The following is a 16,482-nucleotide window of genomic DNA, read 5'->3' as shown; positions in this document are numbered from 1 at the left end:
TTAAAATTGTGAATCAAATTCAATCATTAGTCTGATATTCAAATTTAGATATGCTAAGTCTCATTGTAACAATTATATATGTGTCTTTTAAATGTCTATTTCATTTATGAATCATGGTTTAATTTCTACCCACATTATAATTGCAATAACTGTAAAACAGCATGGTTTTGTGATTAGTAATAAAAATGTACAGATGATGGTTTCGAATTAGTACTGGGATTTGATCTCATTATCCTTTGCTAGCACTTAACTGATGTGTCCTAAAAAAACTTATTTTTCTCGCCAGTCTTTTTTATCATTCTTTTTAAAAAAATATATAAAAAGAAAACAATAATTTTGACTGGATTATTACCAACTGATGGAACAAAGCATATTTTTAATTGTAATGAAGAAATTCTTGATACAATGTAGGATATCAATAGCAATATCTGTGTATTTCTGTATATTATTCATATGAGTTAATTCATGTTACATCAATGTATTGTGTACTGACACACGCTGTTGCTTCAGGACTTCCTATGGAGGAAAGAGGCAAAAGTTATGCAGTATATTCGCGCTGATAATTATGAAAATACACCGTACACAATCGCTTTCTTTCATACTTTTGCTGTATTTTTTTATTTGTAAATTTAATATTTTAAATTGTGAAGTTAACTTTATGTGAAGTACGATATATACTTTTTAAATCATCTTATCTAGCAAAAAAATTTACCGGTTAGTAAGGGTTGGTTTTAATGACCGTCCTCTAGTGCAATATATTTAAATTGCTGTATATTTCCCTTTTCCATTGTATTTTTGTAATTTTTTTTAACAGTTTAAGGTCTTATTTCTTACCCGCAACTAATGAGAATGGCAGCTTGCCATTTTATAATTAAATTATGCGATTTGTGTAATTTGTTGTTAAACTCACTTACTTGTATCACGGAACTGGTCCAACAGTCAAATAAGCAGAGATTTACTGTACCGGTATAGAAGCAACAATACAGTTAATATAGTAGTCAATGGATACAATTATTGTTCTGTATCTTTAGATATTTTTACATTGTGCATTTGCCTCATAAATAATCATTTAAACTACGGCAATTCATTAAACAAATCAAATCATTTTTTCATTGATGTAAGCGTTTGCCTTTGCTTCTAGCCGTCACTCAGAAATTAGACCTTAAAAGATTAGTTATTATCGAATTATAACGGACAAATTCCAACTAAGTGTGCCATAGACGAATTTATACATTATCTTTGTATGTTTTGTAAATTTCTATGTTTTTAGATTTTATACACAGTTATCTCTTTGAACTTTTATATTTTACTGTTTATATCACAATGAGTATTTAAATTGACTAATTTAGCAAAATATAATTGTAAATAATTATATTTTTTATACTAAAGGGTCCGCCAAATAACTTTTTTTTTTTGAAAATGCTATAAAAAACATCGAGTGTAGCTTCGGCTGTGTGGCACGTAGCGCCGTCCTGTTGAAACCAAATGTTGCCAATATCCTCCTCTTCAATTTTTGTGAACAAAAATCCGTTCAACATGGCCCGATAACGATCGCCATTGACTGTAACGGCCACTCCTTGCTCATTTTCAAAGAAAAATGGCCCAATTATGCCTCTGGACCAAAATCCGCACCAAACAGTGACTCGTTTTGGGTGTACCGGCTTTTCAATGTATGCGTGCGGGTTTTCTGTGCCCCAAATACGACAATTTTGCTTGTTTACATACCCGCCAAGATCAAAATGAGCTTCATCCGAAAAGATGATTTTTTTGGCAAAATCGGCATCTTCTGTAAGTCGATCGCAGGCCCACTCAGCGAAGCGAAAACGCATTGGATGGTCAGTTGGCTTCAACTCCTGAACCAATTGGACTTTGTATGGCGTCATACCAAGGTCTTTATGCAAAATTCGTCTCAATGATGTCTCCGAAATGTTCAATTGTTGAGAACGACGGTGAATTGATGTTGATGGCGCTTCACGCACACTTTCTGCCACAACATCGATATTCTCGGGTGTACGCACTGTTTTTGGCTTTTCACGCTTTGGTTTATCGATGAGGATGCCAGTTTCTTTCACTTTTTTCACAAGATAACGAACATACGGAGCTGACGGTGCTTCTCTTCTTCCAAAAACCGTACGCAATTTTCGCACACATTCTGCAACATTACCATGATTTTCAAAGTAATGTCGCAATATTTCCCAGCGTTGTTCAAGCGTATACACAACCATATTCGCTCAGCGGAAGGATAAAACTAATTATCTGTCAAATCAGACATGAGCTAAGTGTTACCATTCACGAAATAAGCACTAGTTGAAAAAAAAAACTTTAGATGGCGGACCCTATATTAGGTAGCTCATGTTACGAATACGAATAAATACTTTATTTATACAACCCATCCTATTATGTTAATAAATATTTTTTATAAATTGTCAAATGTGTTTTAGTACATTGTATTTTTATAAATTGATTTAGCAGTCACTTGGTGGTGATATCTTATCCATTTCTTATTTAAATTTTACTTGGTAAATCCATAGCACTACATACTTGTTAAAATATATTATGAAACAAATTTTGAAGCATTTGACATCATTATCAAATACCGTAATAATGATGTTACAACATGTGTTGCAATATATTTAAAAAAATAAGGGTATATTTCAATGTTTTGAATTTAAAAAGTTGAGCAATAATAAAGTAAAATTACAAGTAAGAAAAAAAATCATTGTCAATTTAAAATTTTCCACATTCATAGTGCAATGGTTAGCGCGTTAAAGGCCTTGTAAAAAATGTATTCTATTGATGTTGCTATTGATCACTTTGCCTTCATGTACATGACGATCATAGCACTACATCAATACAATGCAGTGCCCTACGCACCATTTGGTTTGAATAAGGGTAGAATTTTTTTTTTAATCCTTGAAAATGTATTGTAAAATAATAAAAAATTGTAAACACAAAAAACGCCTTAGGCTTGGGGGCAATAGAAGATTTAATATTGGTTGAGAAGAAAAAAAAGTCAATACTTACATTTTTTATTAAATATTTACAGTATAAAATATCTTATAAATTATTATACATATTTTCTAAAAATTCTTTGTTTTTACAATAAGTGAACCATGGCATCTTCAACATAATACTCGAGTGATTTCATCATACAATCAATTCAACTAACAAATGTACGGACTTCATAACAAATTATGGTAATCAAATACAGATCCTGTACTGATCATTTATTTTTTAATATTAAATTGTGCAAAATAATAAGTGAGTGAGTTTACAAATACTATAGACCCTTGTCGAACTGTCGATCGAATGACGTTTTGAACATCACAGTAACTTTTGCGGAATTGTTGCTGTATGTTTTGTAACTTTCTTATCCGATTTTACTTTAGCCCATAACAAAGCTTTTAAAATAGAGACTTCACAAAGTATTCTTTGAATGCATAAGAGATTCAAGTTTATTTTTTAGTTAGATCTCTAATACATTTATACATCTAATAGGATAATTATAAACACATAATAAAATGGATACTAAATCAATTTTGTCCGCATCCATAGTGTAGTGGTTACTGCATTTGGCTACCATGCTGGAGGTCCCGAGTTCGATGCCTAGGAGTTCAAAGTTATTTTTCACTCTGATATTTGATCAATATTTCTCTAGACTGATTACCTTGCCTTCACATAATTACCATCAAGATAACACTGTGTCGACGTCATGTAGTTCCCTATGCACTATTGGATGCAGATGAGGGTTAGCAGAAGAAGAAACCATTTTTTAATAATTTTTTTAAACTATTATCGTTTTTTTAAAGTTTCTGAAAAGGCTGACTAAAAATACATATATAAAACTTTGCCGTGTTTTAATTGCAGTTTTGATATTGGAACTGATTTATTTAAATTGCAACACCAATACTAAACCTCAACATTTGAACTGTCAAAATTTTATATTGTGTATTTTTTATGTTTTTGAGTTTGAAACTGTGGGTAGGCCCCTTATTATTGATGACTGGTATATTTTGAATAACCATGGAATACGTACAGAGAGTCTATTGTATATAAGTTGCGAGAGAGCTCTATTTCTTGTTCTTTTAACAAAAGATTTTTCATAACGATAGCGTACAGATATAGGTCAGAAGAAAAATGCAACAGTCTTTCAAGTAATGGCATTCGATTGTGCGCTGATTACGGTCGTTCGACAAAGGCCTACCGTATTAATTGTATCCCAAGGTATTGATGACCCTGCACTGGAATGTATGTAAAACGAAGTCATGTTTGTATTGAAAATTAGCTATTTTAACAATTTAAAGTACTCTTAAATATTATAATCTTTCATTATACACTTCATAATCTATTTAGGGAGTCTTGCAGCGAGACAGCGACTGTAAATGAAAAAAACAATTATTAATCAAAAGGAAGGGTTTAAATTGTGTTTTTTTTAAATCTTATCACTTATGCCATTTCCAAAGGTTCCAGTGATAAAAATAAAACATAATGCTTCAATATTTATATGAAAGACCACACTTGTTTTTTTTATTATTTTGTTTTATCTTACCACTTAGACAAGGAAAAAAAAACATATAATAGTCATGAGATGTGCAAAAACAGCTATCTATAAACAAGTTTTGCGGGTATATTGTTTCTTAACTTATTATAATTCATATACCTTTTTCCATATTCTTTTTGATGCATAATTATGTCATAGTGAAAGATGATAACCAATTATTAATTTAATCTATATTAAAAATTCGCATAGTGAAAAATACAGAAAAAACGTGTCTTTGTCATGTCACTTGTGTGCCATTATTTTCAAAAATTTTGCAGTGAATTTTCAGCAAGTAAATTTATTATTTTTCATTTAATATTGGTCAAGAATTGGAAAAAAGTAAATCGATATAAATTAATTGTACCAATAAAAAAAATTAAAAGACCCAAAGTGACTCTCATTCCTAGAAGAAGTTTATCAAAAATGGAAATCATGTTCATGAAATATTATCGTTGGAAATTACGATAAGCATAATGAATTGAGATGCATTTTCAAGCACATGGGATAAAAAACGGTAGTAAGGAAAATGATATTTTTCACAGGACACTACAGGAGAATACAGGGGGTCTCTTTTGGTGTATGAACTTTTCATTGAAATATTTACACATTTCGGACGGCTGTTTCTTTTTACGCCTGTGGATCGCTGGCGATGGGCTTTAATAATTGTGTACATATAGTTATGACGTTAACGAAGAGATTGGTACATAATATTCATATGAATATTCATATTCATAGTAATATAGTTTTTTACATAAAAACATTAAATAATTCCTTCTTTTCAGCCTTCTTCAAGGCCGGCGCAGAAGGTAAAAATACCCTTCCCGTCCTTAAGCATCAATCGACCGAACGGGAAGAGATACCTTTCCCATCCTAAGTGTGTTAGTATAAAAGATGCCTTCTACATTGAATCCTCTTCACCTTCACCTTGTCACCCAGAAGTGGTTCTGCATTGGATGTCCTGTCCATATAGAGTAATATGGTATATTGCAAGATGCTTACTGCTCCGTGTAGTGTCACTCCGTACCGGGGAAACGATCTCCTTAGGGCTTCTTGTACTCGATTCTCTCCACCTTCACTTCGTCACCGAGCAGCTGGTAAACGTACGTCACCACCGTACTACTCTGGATATCCATCAGCACAAATGACGGGGTCACCGTTCTAAACAAATCAAACACAATTAATAATTTAACATGTTCAATTCTTTGGTGTTATTTAATATTAGTCCATCATTTGGTATATTAAAAAATATATATTAACTCTGGCGTATGGTAACATAACACTCTATCATTCATCGTCGAACGATGAATGATAAGTGCATGTTATGTTAGTGCATCATAGTTTTCTTCTCCTTTTTCTTCTGCTTGATGTAGGCCTTGTGGCTTATTTTTAAGAGGGATTAGCCTCCTGCGATGTTGATTCCCAGCTGTCAATCCACCATCTCTTTGGTGGTTTGCCTGGAAGTCGTCTACCTTGGGGTTGGTCGTGCAATACAATGTGGAGTAGTCTGGATGGTTTCATTCTCTTCACATGCATTGTCATACCATTGTCTTCCCTACCTAACGACATCTTGGATCTCGCATATTTCTCTTATCCATTATCATAGTCTACTGGCGATTTATCTTTTTATTATTATGATTCTCCTCAAATTGACCGGATATTGGATGGTTTTTAAAAATATGTATCACTATACAAGAGTTTGAATAAAATAATATAATGCTAGTGACACTTTACTCACACCAGCAAAGGGTTGTAAGCCCCTGTCGCGGATCCCGGGTTGATGTAGAAGCGGTTCTCGTGCTCGTAGGCCTCGAAGCGGTGCGTGTGGCCGGTGACCAAGATGTCCACGTCCAGGGCGCGCTGCACGAGCGCCAGCGCCTCCGGCTCGCCCCATGGGACAATCTGGTGCCCGTGGCAGAGCCCTATCCGGAACTGGCCCACCGTGACCACTTTCTGCTCTGGGTAGTTTACATTCTGGAAGAACAAACATGCATTTTATTTACAGGAATTTTAAAAAAGTACCAGGGTTTTCTCTGTTGTCTATGGTTTTTTTCTCTCAAATATTTTTCATTGAATTTTACTTTAACATTTACCCATATGGTCTCAATTGCGAGTTGTCATATGCATGTTTCATGTTCTTACTGGGAATTTCCGCTAGCATTTTCTTTCAGCTATTTTTTATATTGGAAATTTATACTAATAGTATTTTTTTAGTGAGATTTTCTACTAGAAGTTATTTTTCACAACGGTAATTTCAACTAATAGTCATTTTTCACTGTGGGAATTTTTGCTAATGGTAATTTTTGTTAGCTGGAATTTCCACTAGCGTTTTTTCTAGTGGGAATTTCTACTAATGCACAATTTTCATTGGGTTCTGTACTCAATATAGCATACTGGCAACACTTAACACTGACTCAAACTTATGTTGACAAAGAAAATTATTTCATTTATATTATATGTAACATAAAAATTATATATTGTATTATATTTCTTAGATAAATATCAGCAAGTGAACTTGTTATTTCCTTTATTTTACACTTTGACATCTCAACATAGATGAAGAAGAACATAAAAGTCTGGGTATTCACAGGGTTTATGACCTGTCATAGGTTGGTTAAGTGATCGCTCAACACCCGTGTAACATACACCATTCTATCCATGATTGACAACCACACTACTAATTTTTTTTGCAACTCATACATATATCATTAACCTAATGAAGTTTTATGTTCGATTTCATATTTTATTTTATAATTATCACAGTGACCTATTACATATGGAATTGTTAAACCTTGGATTCTAAGAAGTTGAATACCTCATCAAAATCTCCCTTGACAACGTGCACATCGCTGGCCAGCGTCTTGAGGTAGTCGTAGGACTCCTTGGTGCAGAGGTTCCCGGTGCAGAGGATGTGCTGTATCCGTCCGGGCACTAGTAACTTCTTGAATTTGGCCGGCAAGTTACTGCACCTGTGCGGGATGTGCATGTCACCTAACACTAACACCAACTGTAACATAATAATTTAAGAACTTAAATAGACTCGATAGCTTTTAGTGCTTTCTGTATTTATTTTGCAATTGCATTTGTTTTTGTTATGAAGGTAATAAATGAAAATACCTAAAGTAGTATTTAGCAATTCAGACAGATTGAAAACATATTTGATTAGTGTTTTGTGTAGGTGTAAGAATTTCATTGATTAGTTAATGTAAATTTTTGAAATATGTAAACGACTAAATGTCCACAATTCTATTTTTCCTTCTCACAACAAAAATTGTCAGTGTTGAGATATCTACAATATAATACACTGATAGTTGTCTATTATACATAGAATTGAACATACTTGAGCAAATGCGTTTCTTGTTTGGAATCTATATTTACATTTACATTTTTCAGAGGCTGTGTAAGATTTCATAAATAATAAAACAAAGACACCAGAATAGGAAGAAAAAAATCAATTTTATAAACTATACAATATGGTATTAAAACACAGTAAAATATAAGAAATAAAGTAAATAATGCATGTTAAACCTTTGTGGGATTTATTAAAAGCATTTTAACGATCACTAATAAACACAAACTTCTTGCAATTACAACAAAAACAACAAGTAAAATTGGTAATGAAAAGAAATAAAATGGAAATTAATTCAATATCTGCCAAACTACACTCTTATCAGTATTTGACATACAAACAGTTGTATAAATAACAAATAATGTATATAATCCACATTTTATAAGGTGACCAAATTCAAACATATTTTGAAACATCTCGAATTTGTCTTCAAACTGTTCATTCAGTGAAACTCGGATTAAAACAAAAATTCCGATAAAAAATGGCTGGGTTTGCAAACTGAATTATGGGTTATGAACTGGAAGTCACCTGCGTAGTTATAAGGTAGTGTTTTCAGCACTTTATGCCGACGTTTTGGATCGCATTGCAGCATCCATCAAGTCTGATGGGCGATAGGGGGTAACCACAGATGGCATAATAATCCATCTGAATGGCCGCGAAAAATAATAAATTTATTTGATGTCTCATATATCCTAACGTACATATATCAATCATCAGAATGTTGTTCCGTCTAAAATAAAACCACTGGTCACCTCATACCAACATTTAAGATGAGTTTATTCAATCAAAGTAAACATTTTATCGTCTGGCTTGAATCACAATGTACTTACTCAGATACATATTTTAGAGTACACAAATCAACAGTACTGACCAACAATTATTAGTAACAATTTAAACACAGAGATTGTGCCAATTGATTTCCAATCCAATTAATTTGTAATGTGACACTGGATGCATAATATACGTTATTAGAATATATTTATCCTTCCGCCTTTTTAAGTTATAGGCGTTGTGGATTTTTTGTAATAACTTACCATTTTTTAAACCGTTTAAAAATGAAGCTATAGTGAAACTTAAGTGGGTGGATGTATGAATTATATTCGAGGAAATCGTGAATACGGAAAGATTGTGACAGCCGCAAACTTTTAGGTGACAGCTAAGGGATACCAGTCGTAAAAAGTAATATTATTAAGTGATCCATACACAGTACGAAGATTATGGAATATATTTTTGAAATGCAAATAATCTTACCGACAACTCTAATCTCATTGAATAAAATTATCTACCTACATATAATTAATACATCAATGAACTCTTACGTTCATAGCTCATACAAGAATGTATTTATTAGTACAATAATGAAATTTCGAGTTAGCTATTGTACTATGTTCCTTGTACTAACTTCTATCCCTCCTTCATTTCATTTTCATATAGCAGTAATCAGTCCTTCAATCTAATTTCCTTCATTCACGTTATCTGTACCCTATCGTATGCATTCCACTCAAAGTTTTAAGAATTTGGAGCGTAGGCATAGGCTGTTTGTTCACTTTGATTTTACATGATTGACGATCAAGTTAACGCCTCCGTCGATCGGATGCGTTACCTTATGCACCATAAAAATGTACCTATCTCATATAAAAATTTACAAAGAAAGTATCATTAAATCGATAATGATTATTAGGTATCTATCAAAATATTATATATACAAGATAGAAAAATGATGGATCAAGAACTCTTCTAAATACCAAACTTTTGTTCAGCTAATGTTTATAATGTTGAAAATGTAACAGCAATAAAAAAATACGTATTTGCTAGTGCATTTTTATTGATAAAATATAATTAAAAATACGTTTCATATTGAATATATCTTCTAACATACTGTGTAGGTACCCTTTTTAGATAATCAAAGTACAAAGTCCTTTTATATATTTAATATGTACAAAATACATATTTTCATTTCAGCGCCGGTGTCGGGCAGCTGTCAAATTCGACCAAAATATTAAACAATTATAAATTAATAAAATCAAGTCATGGCCTTAAGATTATCTACTAAAGTGGTCAATTCCATTCTAGGTTTGTAACTCTTAATTAAATTTTCCTTGCCAACAATAAATCCATCTCATTATGTTATAATACCTACCAGTTATTGTATCTTTGTAGTATTTTAAGTATTTTCTTTTAATGTTAGAGGTGTTTTGGTGTTCTTTAGATTAAAAAAGTAGTTTAGTCAAAGAACTTCGTACTTATGTATTGATAAACAAGGAACTTTGTTATCTGTATAGTAATGTAAGCAAATGCTATCCAAGAATTAAATATTAATATTTATTACTGTTCTTTTTTCTTCCAAAATTGACATTTACCTTACCATTGTATTCATTCAAAAAAATCATCCTGTTCCTCTTATGAATTAATAATACCTACTTTTATTTTTATTTCCTCTCCCATATGGCAGCAATGCTCATCAGCCTCAACTCTTTGACTTTCATTTATCAATTTACTTTTGTAAAAATGGCAATAATATTATACCAAATATAAAAATAATGGTAGGTAAAATGATATTTTTCTTCTTTGAAATCTTTTTACTAAATGGCTCATATAATAAATTATTTTTGACATCTCAACATAGCTAAAGAAGAATATGGAAGTCTGGGCATTTACAGGGCTTACGGCCGTCATAAGCTGGTTTAAGTGATCACTGTAACATTCACCAATTCTACCCATGATTGACAACCACAGTACTCAAATTCTTAATGCTTCTATCTAGATATATTGATCAAACTCGTAAGACAGTATGTGCAAGTTCACTAGAGAATAATCCAGATTTGTGAACAAGTATTTGGACACACTCAAAGTGTTGTAGGCTTATAAAATGTTGTTTTATGACGATTGATATAAAATACTATCTAATTCCTTAGGAAATGGCATCCATTCCAGGGGCATTGCATGTCTCGCTTCTCTTTCCGAGACCCACCAAATGCTCCAAAAGACGTGCCGGGACTTTGCGGAGGGGGAATTGAAGCCCAACGCGGCCAAGTTCGACAGGGAGCACCTCTACCCCGCCGCGCAGATCAAGAAGATGGGAGAGCTCGGATTGATGGCCATCACCGTGCCCGAGGAGTTGGGAGGGACCGGTCTGGACTACATGGCGTACGCCATCGCCCTGGAGGAGATATCCCGAGGATGTGCGTCGGCCGGCGTCATAATGTCGGTGAATAATTCTCTATACATCGGGCCGATCATGGACTTTGGAAATGACAAGCAAAAGAAGGAGTATGTTTCTCCTTACACAGATGGTGATCATTTTTTTAAATCTTTTTATTTTACTTAATTTATATTACAGGCGGCCCTCAAATTTCCCACAATTTAAAAAAAAACAATTTTTTTAAAAGATTTTTGCTAGTAATGCTTTATTTTTTTACTTAAATTTCATATACATGCAATATATTAACATCACGTAATTTGATACCAAAAACTGAACTACCGTTATTGAAAATAATGCGGAATGCATCGAAATTAAGTCACAGAAATTTTAAGAAAAAGTTATATTTACTGAGTAAAATTTTATTTAAAATTGTATAGATACCGTGGAACCTCTCATAAAGAATAATTTGCATAATAAAAAAATGTGAAAAAGTTGCTCCCATATTTAGTGTCATTTCACATAACGAATTACAGAGAAAGGTCAAGTCCCTTTATCACGACATTAAATTGTGAGACGGGACCTCCGCACCAGTCAAAACAAAAAATGTTTCACTTAACAAATAAGATTTAGGAACGAATTATACTCGTTATGAGAGGTTCCACCATTTTTTTTTTTTTTAAAAAGAGAAATATTTATGTTTTTTATTATTTACACAAATATTTCAATTTCATACTATTTCTGTTCACCTAAGCGGCTCATTATTAGAAATAGGTATCAAATTGTGGTAGAGTGGGTTTGAACCGAGAAACTCTGACTTTCGAGTCCGTGACACTAACCACGTGACCACAAGCCGACACATATTACCAAAAAGTGACTGCTGAATCAATTAATGTAAAAAATCCCAATTTGAATATTTTCCACTCAAACAGTTATTGTTGTCGGCTGAGATTATTAAGCAGAGGGATTTTTAAAACTCAGTTTAAATTTGCAGGTAGCCGGGTAGGGTGTTTCGCCCTTTCAGAGCCCGGGAATGGGTCCGATGCCGGGGCCGCCTCCACTACGGCCAAACTAGATGGAGGCTCCTGGAAGGTAAACGGAACAAAGTGTTGGATCACCAATGGATACGAGAGTGAAGCCGCTGTGGTCTTCGCCACCACCGACAAGAGTCTCAAACACAAAGGCAAGTTTTATCGATATAAAGAATCGGAGGCCATTGTTGGAAATTTTATCTTAAATTATGCGTTAAAATGATTGACGAGTGATATGTAAATGAAGTTTTATTATTTATTTTTTTAGTGTACAAAGGTCACTATGTTTTTAGTCTGCTGATTTTAAAATGAATAAATGTATAAATATTATAGTATGTAGTGTACTATACATAATTTATATTTATACAAACTCTCCTTCTGCCCCCTATTACCCTACGGTGCATAAGGCACTTCATCAAAACCGTGCGTCTATTATTTGAATATTGATTATACAAAAGCGAGGTAATCAGTCCTGCATTCCATATATTTGGATCTAGGAGTGGAATATATTTTATGGTAACCGGATGATCAAATGAAGATGGTCAGAGTGAAGGACATTACTGGTATATGGCAAGGGGATGGAGGAGGAATAATAGGTACTGTAGGAGATGAATAGGAGATTAGCGCCAATGACAAGGGCAGTCGGGGCTGCAACCCATATTCGTATTAGCTTGTGGAACTTGGTTGTTGCAAATTTGTATTTTATTGCTTTACTCAAGGGACTTACCCTTGAGTAAAGATTATATGTATATAAATATGTATTTAAATTTCAGACAGGCCTAAGTGACCTATATCCGAAAAAGGTAATCAAGTTGTGGTAGAGCGAGGACTGATCTAGGTGCTTCTGACTAGAAGATCATTAGCTAGATACGATACTACCGTTGGACTACAACCTACCTGTATACTAGCTGGAATGACCTAATGTCTATTTTTATTATATTTAGGTATATCTGCCTTCATCATCCCCAAGCCGATCAAGGGTCTGGAACTGGGTAAGAAGGAGGACAAACTCGGGATCCGGGGTTCCTCTACCTGCTCGCTGATGTACGAGGACTGCATCATCCCAAAAGAAAGTCTCCTTGGGCCGGAAGGCGCCGGATTTAAGATTGCTATGAAGACTCTGGATGCTGGCAGGATCGGGATTGCGGCCCAGGCTTTGGGCATCGCGCAGGTAATAATAAAACAATATTTACATTGAGTAGGACCAAGTGTTTCAAATGTAGTAAACACAAGTTTATAAATTAAAGGTGTGTATAATGTTTTTGATCACACCAAATAAAAATAAATGAATCTGACAAATGAAGGATGTTAATCAATCAAACAGGTTAGTTACGATGTTTGTCAACAATGTAAAGTAGCAAAATAATCTAAAATACCATATAACAATTACACAAATAAAGTATGAATATAAATAACAGTTTAGAAAATTTGTGGATAAATTTACAGCAACCAGCAAACACAGCGCAGAAGGAAGAAAAAACACCCATCATTGTCTGCCTGTAATATTTATACCTTTCCTCTATTGTTGCCAACTGTTTGTGTTGCCAGATTTGAAATAGGTAGCTACCGCAACAAACTCATATTTTCATGTGGATAACAAATTTAAGATAAGAAATTTCGCAGATTGGTATCAATAGCAAAACTGCAAAATTTTTATGTTAGGTTAAGATCGGAATTGCAATGCAGATCGGTTTTGCATAGAGAGAACCAAAACAATGTTAACTTATTGATGCATTTATGCAAGGCTTTTTTTTTCATGTAACACGGTGGAACAGCGTCCTGGCAACTTTTTAATTTTTTGTTTTAATTTTTAAAATCAATTAGACAAAAGAATGGTTGTGCTTATGTAATTACAACATTTATTTATATAATTCATCAAAATGATGAATTATGGTATTGTAATGAATATTTAAATGGGATGTTAGTTTTAAAAAAAGCCCTGCATTTATGTATTCCATGTGTTTAACTTATAATAATATCATTGAGCTTGAAATTGTTTAATTCTTAGGTTCCCTTCTATAGTCAAGAATTTTACATTCTAAGCTAGCGATAAACGAGTCAAACAGATCTTTGAGTTAAGTTGAAATGTGAACTTTCATTTTGAAGTATAGTAAAAGCTTGTTGAATAAAAATTTTCCAGGCTTCTCTAGATGTAGCGATGGAATACGCCTCAAAGCGCACCGCATTCGGCAAGCCCATCATTAAGCTGCAAGCCATCCAGCAGAAGCTCGCTGACATGGCGCTGCGACTGGAAGCAGCTCGACTGCTCAACTGGAGAGCCGCATGGCTGAAGGATAACAAGAAGCCCTTCACTAAGGAAGCCGCAATGGCCAAGCTTGCGGCCTCCGAAACCGCCACAATGGCGTCTCATCAGTGTATTCAGGTGACTATATCCATACAAATCTTTTCTAGAGATTAGTTCGTCATAGCTATTTTACCTTTATCTGGAGCTGCTCTGAACTATGACTTAGCGGTGCAGTGGAACTACTCTCCCAAATTCTTAAGCCAGGATTGTGATGATTTAGTCGTTAAGTTAATGCCAACATACCAAGGCGCAGATCTGCTATCGGGAAATGGAAAATGTTATAAAAGTATGTGTATTTGTGTGTTTTAAAGCATATCTTTCATTTTTTTAATGATAATAAAAATTATTATTATTGAATTGGTCTGTCATTCACATTGAAATAGCCGCGTATTGCTCAGCACCATTCTATGGCACCACTTTTCAAATGCTATACACATATTTCACTGTTCAAAAAATTACTATATTTTTAGCTAGTGAAGCTTGACAGCAGTTCTGTGTCAGCTTTGCAAAAAAAGATTGAGAAAAACATTAAAAATTGAGAAAAGTATAATTTCTCTTTCTCATTCTTAGATCCTGGGTGGAATGGGTTATGTATCCGACATGCCCGCAGAAAGACACTATCGCGATGCCAGGATCACAGAAATCTACGAGGGCACATCCGAAATCCAAAGGCTGGTCATCGCGGGACAGCTGATCAAAGAATATGGACTGTAAATACGAACATTACCTCATCACATACGACTGATATCCTAAGGTCTTCCACACTACAAACACAAATATAACCGTCAATAAAGTATTTTTAAATGGATCCTAATTTTTGATAATGCACAATAGTCATTAGACATATTGCAGTTTTAAATTTATTTACTACAAAAAACGTATTAATTGGATTAATCTGTATATTATTTTTTCCTCCTGATGTTTTGATCGTCTTCATCTTTTTTTTAAATGATAAGATAATTTTTTTGTCAATATACTACACTGAAATTATCTGAAATTAAGATTTTTTTTTTTCACAAAATTGTCTGCTCTTGAGGTGCCAGTTTTGCAATATCTGTGATGATATTTTTTCTGGTTTTTGATTTATATACATACATTTAAGCACACTTTTGTTTAAATAAAATAATGCGTATATGCATAGCCATAAATATTACATATTTTAATGTATTGTTAATAAATATTGACTTTTGATTTACTAGGGTAGACAGCGTCTCTACGACCCTTTGATTGTGGCTTATTAGCCTTCATTTACTCCGCAATATCACCTTTATAGGTCATTTTTGTGGTTGTCAGTTAAACCACCTATCAGATATCAACCAAAACTGCATAACGCATGTCAGAATTTGACATTCTTTGGGTCCCGTAATATTGATGACTGGTGTCCAATACCTAAGGAGTTTTCCCACTGCCTACCAGACTTTTCCAACATCTCTGTACCTTGTCATCGCGCAGTTGACTAATACCCGTTAACTAACCAATAACTATTGATTTAATGAAGTTAATGAAGGCTAAAATTAACAGTCTTAATTACCTTAATTGTAAATCATAAGTCAATTGATGTATGAAGTATCATAAATAATAAAATCCTATCTTATTTTTAGAATGTGTTTTCTTTAATCTCTCAAATGTTGTAATGAATTACATCCACATCTCAAAAATTGGCATTAATAAATTTATCTTAAATTCTCTTTTGCTTGGAAGATCGGGTATTTGTGTCTTCAGTACTCTACAGATCTAATAAATAACCTCCAATAATATGGAATCTAGTATATGCCAAAATCCATAGAAATGACCGCAATGTAAATAATGATTGTATAATAAACTTGATGGAGAATTCATTATTGTAAAACTCCATATACTGACAAGAATAGAGCAGAAATTAATTTGGTTTACAAGATAAATTGTAATTTCCTTAATTAAAACAAACTGTAAATGACGGTTGTAAATTTGGTGTTACCATTGTAAAAATTAATATAGTTTCAATATTTTTTAATTTGTACTTTTTTTACCGGTGACTTCCATTTCAAATGGAGTACGCCAATTCAACCGAGAAGCAAAGCCAAATTGAGAACACATATGTGGATGACAGTTGTAGAGGCAATGGTGCGGGTATTTAGGTTA

At 33.4% G+C, this 16,482-nt stretch overlaps 2 protein-coding genes across 8 annotated transcripts; one reads left to right on the top strand and one right to left on the bottom strand.

The window, feature by feature from the left end:
- Positions 1 to 3,101: 3,101 nt before the first annotated feature.
- Vps29 (vacuolar protein sorting 29) lies at positions 3,102 to 9,047 on the bottom strand. Of its 4 annotated transcripts, none has more exons than XM_088256386.1 (5): positions 8,921 to 9,047; positions 7,353 to 7,544; positions 6,276 to 6,511; positions 5,540 to 5,698; positions 3,102 to 4,376 (listed from the first exon to the last, which is right to left on the bottom strand). In XM_088256386.1, exons 1-4 carry the CDS (start codon positions 8,921 to 8,923, stop codon positions 5,581 to 5,583), a joined length of 549 nt encoding a protein of 182 aa, XP_088112512.1. In that variant the 5' UTR covers positions 8,924 to 9,047; the 3' UTR covers positions 3,102 to 4,376; positions 5,540 to 5,580. The 4 variants fall into 4 exon arrangements, with proteins under 4 accessions (XP_088112512.1, XP_088112510.1, XP_088112509.1 ...); XM_088256384.1 differs by lacking the exon at positions 8,921 to 9,047 and adding an exon at positions 8,066 to 8,400; XM_088256383.1 differs by lacking the exon at positions 8,921 to 9,047 and adding an exon at positions 7,878 to 7,964.
- Arc42 (Activator-recruited cofactor subunit 42) lies at positions 6,983 to 16,403 on the top strand. Of its 4 annotated transcripts, none has more exons than XM_088256381.1 (7): positions 6,983 to 7,146; positions 9,849 to 9,959; positions 10,802 to 11,179; positions 12,020 to 12,208; positions 13,001 to 13,227; positions 14,197 to 14,439; positions 14,932 to 16,403. In XM_088256381.1, the coding sequence occupies exons 2-7, from the start codon at positions 9,917 to 9,919 to the stop codon at positions 15,073 to 15,075; spliced, it is 1,224 nt and encodes a 407-aa protein (XP_088112507.1). In that variant the 5' UTR covers positions 6,983 to 7,146; positions 9,849 to 9,916; the 3' UTR covers positions 15,076 to 16,403. The 4 variants fall into 4 exon arrangements, with proteins under 4 accessions (XP_088112507.1, XP_088112505.1, XP_088112506.1 ...); XM_088256379.1 differs by lacking the exon at positions 6,983 to 7,146 and adding an exon at positions 8,727 to 9,065; XM_088256380.1 differs by lacking the exon at positions 6,983 to 7,146 and adding an exon at positions 8,769 to 9,035.
- Positions 16,404 to 16,482: the final 79 nt, after the last annotated feature.

This window comes from Brachycentrus maculatus, unplaced genomic scaffold (genome assembly GCF_059751285.1).
Source record: "Brachycentrus maculatus isolate JH-2025_06_01 unplaced genomic scaffold, ASM5975128v1 h1tg000061l, whole genome shotgun sequence".
In the NCBI taxonomy this organism is placed as follows: domain Eukaryota; kingdom Metazoa; phylum Arthropoda; class Insecta; order Trichoptera; family Brachycentridae; genus Brachycentrus; species Brachycentrus maculatus.
Note: the sequence above shows the minus strand (reverse complement) of the source record. Positions and strands in the feature narration are given on the sequence as shown.

Coding starts and splice junctions, on each gene's coding strand:
- Vps29 (XM_088256383.1), bottom strand. CDS start 7,949: ATGAAATCTTACACAGCCTCTGAAAAATGTAAATGTAAATATAGATTC. Junction 6,512..7,352: donor TCAAGGGAGATTTTGATGAG/GTATTCAACTTC, acceptor TTGTTCTTCCAG/AATGTAAACTACCCAGAGCA. Junction 5,699..6,275: donor GCTTACAACCCTTTGCTGGT/GTGAGTAAAGTG, acceptor TGATTTGTTTAG/AACGGTGACCCCGTCATTTG.
- Arc42 (XM_088256381.1), top strand. CDS start 9,917: ATGGCCTTAAGATTATCTACTAAAGTGGTCAATTCCATTCTAG. Junction 9,960..10,801: donor AGTGGTCAATTCCATTCTAG/GTTTGTAACTCT, acceptor CTAATTCCTTAG/GAAATGGCATCCATTCCAGG. Junction 13,228..14,196: donor AGGCTTTGGGCATCGCGCAG/GTAATAATAAAA, acceptor AAAATTTTCCAG/GCTTCTCTAGATGTAGCGAT.